This window comes from Octodon degus, unplaced genomic scaffold, assembly GCF_000260255.1.
Source record: "Octodon degus isolate 3935 unplaced genomic scaffold, OctDeg1.0 scaffold00015, whole genome shotgun sequence".
Taxonomy (NCBI): domain Eukaryota; kingdom Metazoa; phylum Chordata; class Mammalia; order Rodentia; family Octodontidae; genus Octodon; species Octodon degus.
In genome coordinates this window covers 17,730,009-17,736,571 of record NW_004524591.1, presented here as the reverse complement: position 1 = coordinate 17,736,571, position 6,563 = coordinate 17,730,009, and the positions used below count along the sequence as shown (strand labels likewise).

The window sequence follows — 6,563 nt, the reverse complement described above, 5'->3', positions numbered from 1 at the left end:
AAAAAAAAAAAAAAAAATACAGAGGGGAACACATTTCCAAATTCATTTTATGAGACCAATATTACTCATACCAAAAGGAGAGAAAAACAATACCATACACACACAAAAAAAAAAAACAACACTGCAGAAAAAAAAAACCCTGATAAACTTGAGCAAACTAGCTGAGTGAGGTGATGCATACCTGTAGCCCTTACACTAGGGAGGCTGAGGCTGGAGGGTTGTATCTAGCCTACATAGTAAGACTCTGCCTCAAACAAAAACACTAGCAAAGTAAACTCAACAATACACTAAAATGATTATACACCATGACAATGTGGAATTTATTCTTGAGATGAAAATCAATGATTACACATGAAAATCAATGAATACTCCATATTAACAGAAAGAAATGAAAGGGGGCACATAATCATCTCAATGCAAAAAAAGGCATCCAATAAAATACAATAACAGACTTTCATAATGATTTTCAAAATTTCTTTATATCTGTTGAAAATTGTTCAAGAAACTGAAAGATCACATGCCAAAATATGAAACTGGATATCTGCTTTACAGAAAAACAAAAAGTAATTCAAAATAGACTAAAGGCCTAAACATAAGACATGAAACAATAAAATTTCTAGGAGAAAGCATAGATGGGGCTGGGGTGGTAGCTCAGCAACATAGCATAAGCACCTGCCTGGCAAGCACAAGGTTCTGAATTCAATCCCCAGTACCGCATGCTGTGACAGAGCCTGCTATGCCAACCCAGAACCAGGCATGGTGGCACATATCTGTAAACCCAGTGCTGGGGAGGCTTGAAACAGGAGGAGCACCAAGAATCTGAACTACTAGTGAGACTATCAAAAAAAAAAAAAAAAATCCTCATGACACTGGATTTAGTTATAATCCTTGCACACGACACCTGACACAGAAAAAATAAACAAGTAGGACTCCACCAACTTAAAAATCTTCTGAGTAGCAAAAAAAAAAAAAAAAAAATCAATATAGTGAAAAGATGAAACTATGAAATCAGAGAAAATATTATAATTTGGGCCAATATCTAGAATAAACAACTCACAGCTTGATTTAACCATCCCAGTATATACCTATCAAACCATGTCTTATACAATAAAGATATACAATTACTTATTAAATCAATCAATTTCAAAAAGAACTCATAACTCAACAAAACAAGTCTAATTTACAAATGGGTAAAGGACTTATATAAATATTTTTCCACTGAAAATATACAGAGGTCTACAGATATAGTTCAATGGTAGAGCGCACACAAAGCTTATACACAGCCCAGGATTCAAACTCCAGCACCAAAAGAAAAAATAAGGCATATAAATAACCCATAAGCACGTGATGTTTTTTCTCTCTTTTTTTTTAATGTATTTATTTTCTTTTTTTTTTTTTTTTTTGACAGAACCAGGGATTGAACTCAGGTCCTTGCACTTGCCAGACACTTATTCTACTGAGCTATCTGCCCAGCCCTTTTTTAATGTATTTAGTACAGGGTTTCACTACACAGACCGGAGTCGTAGCGATCCTCCTGTTTTCAGTCTTCTGAGCACTGGGATTACAGGCATCCACCACCACACCCAGTCTCAGTTGCCATCTCAGTCACCCCAGGGATGTGGCAGACATAGCAATATGGGGATTGAATCCTAGCCACTCCACTCTGCCTAAGCAGGCTCTTTAGTCTATTGAGCTATCTGGCCAGCCAACTAGTCTTTTTTTTTTTTTTTTTTTTTTTTGGTGCAGTACCAGGGATTAAACTCAGGACCTTGCACTTGCCAGGCAGGCACTTATTCTAGAGAGCTATCTCTTTGACCCTATCAGTAATTACAAGAGAAGCACAAATCAAAACTGAACCCACAACCTGTTAGGATGGTCATTATTTAAAATAAACAAAAACAAAAACAGAAAGCAACAAAGTTAGGGAGAAAGGAAAGGAACTGAGATGCTTGTGCTACGTTAACAGGAATGTAACACAGTGCAGCTGTTATGGAAAACAGTATGGATGTTCCAAAAAAAAATTTAAGACAATTTTCTACGATTTAGCAATGCTACTTCTGGGTATATGGGCAAGAACTGAAAAGAAGATCTTTAAGATCTGTCCAGTCACACTCATTGCAGTATTGTTCACAAGAGCCAAGTAGCAAAGCCAATCTAAATGTCTACTGAGGGATAAATAGCTTTAAAAAAAAAAAAAAAAAAAAGTGGCATATACTTATTTTCTTCTATTTTTCTGCTTAAGTTATACAGAGTGGGCAATCAAAAATTCAAGCATATTAGGTCCGGGAAGATGGCTCAGGAGAATAAGTGCTTGCCTGGCAAGCGCAAGGGCCTGAGTTCAATCCCTGGTTCCACAAAAAAAAAAAAAAAAAAAAAAATCAGGCATATTAAAATCGTATCTAGGGGTCAGGAAGATGGCTCAGTGGAATAAGCGTTTGCCTGGCAAGAACAAGGGCCTGAGTTCAATCCCCAGTTCTGCCAAAAACAAAAAAAAGAAGAAAAGTTCACACTGTGTGAGGGTGGCATAGGCTACTTACAACCTGTTTAACAAAAAGTGTCTACATGGAAGACATATTTAGAAAGTTTCTTACCTTGAATATGCCAACCCAGTCTTTTGGATGTGGGTGGATATATGAAGTTAAAGTATAATGACATTCCAGGTGTGCATTAGGAAGATAACTCTTGGCCACATTTTGAAAGATGACATGGGCAAAATTGGAAGTCTGCAGTGGGACTTCTTGAAAGGATGTCATTATGAGTCTGAAACAAGCAATTCACACAAGTTAAATAACAGCAGCTAAGAATAAACTCCTACCTTCAAAAAAAATTTTAATAAGTTTTAATACAAATTTCATGGATATTTACACATCACAAATATGGAAACACTTTTTTCTTTTTTAACACTTCTTTTTTTTGGTACTGGGGACTGAATTCAGGACCGTGCCAGACAGTGGGCTTATGCCACTGAGCTATCTCCCCAGCCCCTAATATATACTTTTAAATAATGAACTTTTTCCTTAAAATGTGATTAAATATAAAAATACAAATTACTGGGGCCAGCCAGATAAAATAGCTCAGTGGATTAAAGCATCTGTTTAGGCAGACACGGGCCAAGGGTCTAATCTCTGGCCTGCTGTGCCGGTGCCGGTGCCGGTGCCGGTGCCGGTGCCGGTGCCGGTGCCACAGTGCCACCCCTAGGCAGCACGGAGAAACAACTGAAACTGGGCCTGGGGGCCCACACCTGTAATCCCAGAACTTGGGAAGCTGAAAACAAGAGGATCACTACAAGTAAGATCTGTGTAGCAAGATCCTGTACTAAATATTTAAAAAACAATTAAAATCAGGTTTTTTTAAAAAAAAAGTCTACAAAAATAATTATGCAAATTAAATTTAGCAACCTAGACACTGTCTAGTCTTTCTGAGACAGGGTCTCACTATGCAGTTCAAACTGGCCTTGAGCTCACTTTGTAGCCCAGGATGGTCTCAAACTCACAAAAATCCACCTGCCTCAGTCTCCTGAGTGCTGGGATTACAGGTATATGCTACCACAGAAAGCTTATTCAAAATAATTTTTTTAAAAGGGTTGAGGATGTAGCTCAGTCTGAAGATCCTGGGTTCTAGAACTCCAAAATATTAAGAAACAAGTACACTCAGTATGGCTTCAGAAAGTTACTGAGGGGTTAAAAGACAATAATTCTCAACTGTTCTGGAAAGCTGAGCTCTTGAGGCTAGATCCTGCTAAACTGGCCAGACTGTCCTTTGATTTGTAATCCTTCTGCCTCAGCTTCCCTCATAGCTGGGATTACAAAGTGGATAAAAGTATTCTGAAAATAATTATATCACGAATCAACTATTAAATTATTTTTTAAAAATTCTAAATAGGATAGCTATACAGCTACTTTCTCTTAATTCAATAAATAGAAAAATTTATACTAATAGTGTTTGTGGACAGGATATCACGTCTGCATCTTGTACTATGAATAATCACTAAGAATACAACAATATGTAATGTATTAATTATGGAAAATAAAATTATTTTTAAAAATAAAAAAACTAAAAAAAAAAGGCTTACATGGCAAATTGAAAAAAAAATTCTAATTTACACATAGTTTCTCTGGTTCACTCCTCCCACAGATAAGAAACAGTAAAATGATAAAATAGCTTATTAAAAAATCAGTATTAAAAGTATGCCAAAGTACCCGCACCCCCACGCATGCATGCATGAGCCTGCCAAGGCTTGGTGAAAAATATGCAAAGTCACTGCATCACCCTGTGGTAATGAATGGGAAGCATAGCTTCATTAACATCCTGAGAAAAAGTTCAGACCTTACCTCAACTGGAAAGGACAAATATAGCCCCTACACAGAAGAGAAGAAGAACATGCTACTCTACCACACAAAGTACTTCAAGTACTTCCCATTCTCTATAAAGTACATCCCCAGAAACAGGTATACACTAAGATGGTATACCAAGGACAAATTCAATTTCCCAATGAACAATTAAAGGGCCAGAAACATTTAGCAGGGAATTGTCTGAAATGCATATGCATGCAGTTTATATTGTTCCCTTTTTCAGGTTTCATACATTCACTAAAATTTTAATTCCTCTAGAATCCCTTCATGTGTACCATACTATAAACTAAAAAGGATTTGGCCGATTTTGTAATTTTGAGACTAAGGATAATTAATATGTAGTGGGTACTCCACTACATTGCCAAAATAAATGAGGTGGGTCAAAAAGGTAAAGTTATCCCTACTTTCTCCAGACTTTTACAAGACCAACATAGATCTTGCCTGTTGTGGTGTTCTCTCTGTCTAGTCGCTCCTCATGCTGTTACTTAACTTAAAAAAAAGCCTTTGTGAACTTAATAGAAAGTAAACTTCACTAAAAACTTCTTTGTATTATATATCTATTAAGTCTAAGCAAGCTTTTCCCCTTAAATATTTAATACGTTATGGGCCAACCAGAACCCAGGATTTAGGACCAGCCCAGGCAAAAGAAAGAAATCTCATCTCAAATGACAAAAACAAAACACAGTAATACAGGCTTTATGTACCAGAGCATAACATCAAAAAGTTTCAAGTGGGGCTGGGGAGATGGATCAGTAGAGTAAGTGCTTGCCTGGCAAGTGCAAAAGCCTGAGTTCAATCCCCGGTTCTGTAAAAAAAAAAAAAAGTTTCAAGTAGAAAATGAGGTCTTAAAAGTAAAGGCACACAGGGGCTGGTGAGATGGCTCAGTGGTCTAAAGCACCTACTTAGAACAAGCTAAGCTAAGCAAAGCACAGAGACCGCGGTTCAATCCCCCAGCACCACATGCCAGCCAGCCCCGCCCGCTGGTGGGCTGAGCTGGCCACACACACACTAAATAAATAAATAAATAAACAAACAAATAAATAAAAAAATTAAAAAAAAAAAAAAAAAAAGTAAAGGCACACAGACAAAAAGCTCAGCGGACTAAAGCACCTGCTTAGGCAGAACAAAGTGGCTGGGGTCCGATCCCTGGCGTGCCATGCTGGCCCTGGCCCTGGCCCTGCCCCCAAGGCACACTGAAATGGCAACTGAAACTGGGCATGGTGGTGTACACCTGGCTGGTAAGTCCAATCTTCGTAGTGAGACCCTATAGACCCTGTTCTAAATACATTTTTTTAAAAAAGGAAAAAAAGATTTAAATAATAATACACTTAGAGGTACTAAGCTAATTATATGTGAAATACCTTGATTACTGGAATTGTCTTTAAAACTCAAGGGGAAATAAAAAATGAATTAAAAGGGCAACAAAACCAGATTGGCAAAAACTTCATTCACTTTACTGTTCATTCTCTTCTTGAACGTCCCTATAATAAAGTTAATGAAATACAGGGTTCGATCCCTAGCCCACTTGCCACACTGTTGCACACCAGCCCTGCCTTCATGCCCACTGAGCTGGTCACCCAGACCAGGCATGCCTGTAATCCCAATGCTTGGGGAGGCTGAAAACAGGAGGATCACTATCAGCCCAAGCTGCGTAGTGAGGCCCTGTACCAAATATATTAAAAATAATAATAAAAAAAATAAAGTTAGTGAAACCATAGCAAATAAAGATCAGAATAGTAATAAAAACTTCCTGGGCTGGTGAGACGGCTCAGTGGTCTAAAGCACCTACTCAGAACAAGTTGAACAAAGTACAGGAGCCACGGTTCAATCCCCCAGCACCACATGCCAGCCAGCCCTGCCCCCTGGTGGGCTGAACTGGCCACCCACACCCACACACACACACACACACACACACACACAAATTTAAAAAAAACTTCATGCATCACCCACTGCAAAAAAACCCACATTTTTTTTTACTATAAACACTTTGTGTCATTAAGAGTGCCATAATTTAAGTAATGGTTGACAGTTAACAAAACTTAAACATAGAAAAAAAAAAAAATGAATCTTTAGAAATTATCTCTAAAATTCAGTTCTATAGAACACATAAACATCTGAAGGAAAAAAAAATTAGGGATAGGGACCGGAGAGATGGCTCAGTGGAATAAGTGCTTCCCTGGCAAGTGCAAGGGCCTGAGTTCAATCCCCAGT

The 6,563-nt window shown here is 37.9% G+C and overlaps 1 protein-coding gene across 4 annotated transcripts in view; it reads right to left on the bottom strand.

Annotated features, from left to right (window-relative positions):
* The window catches only part of Tax1bp1 (Tax1 binding protein 1), an 81,646-nt gene that overhangs the window by 72,201 nt on the left and 2,882 nt on the right, over positions 1-6,563 (bottom strand). For 3 of the 4 annotated variants that reach the window (XM_023709872.1, XM_023709875.1, XM_023709874.1), the window contains exon 2: positions 2,592-2,760. In XM_023709872.1, the coding sequence (XP_023565640.1) occupies positions 2,592-2,753 (162 nt within the window). In that variant the 5' untranslated portion in view covers positions 2,754-2,760. Of the gene's footprint in view, positions 1-2,591; positions 2,765-6,563 lie in introns of all 4 variants that reach the window. The other variant, XM_023709873.1, reaches the window with a different exon arrangement.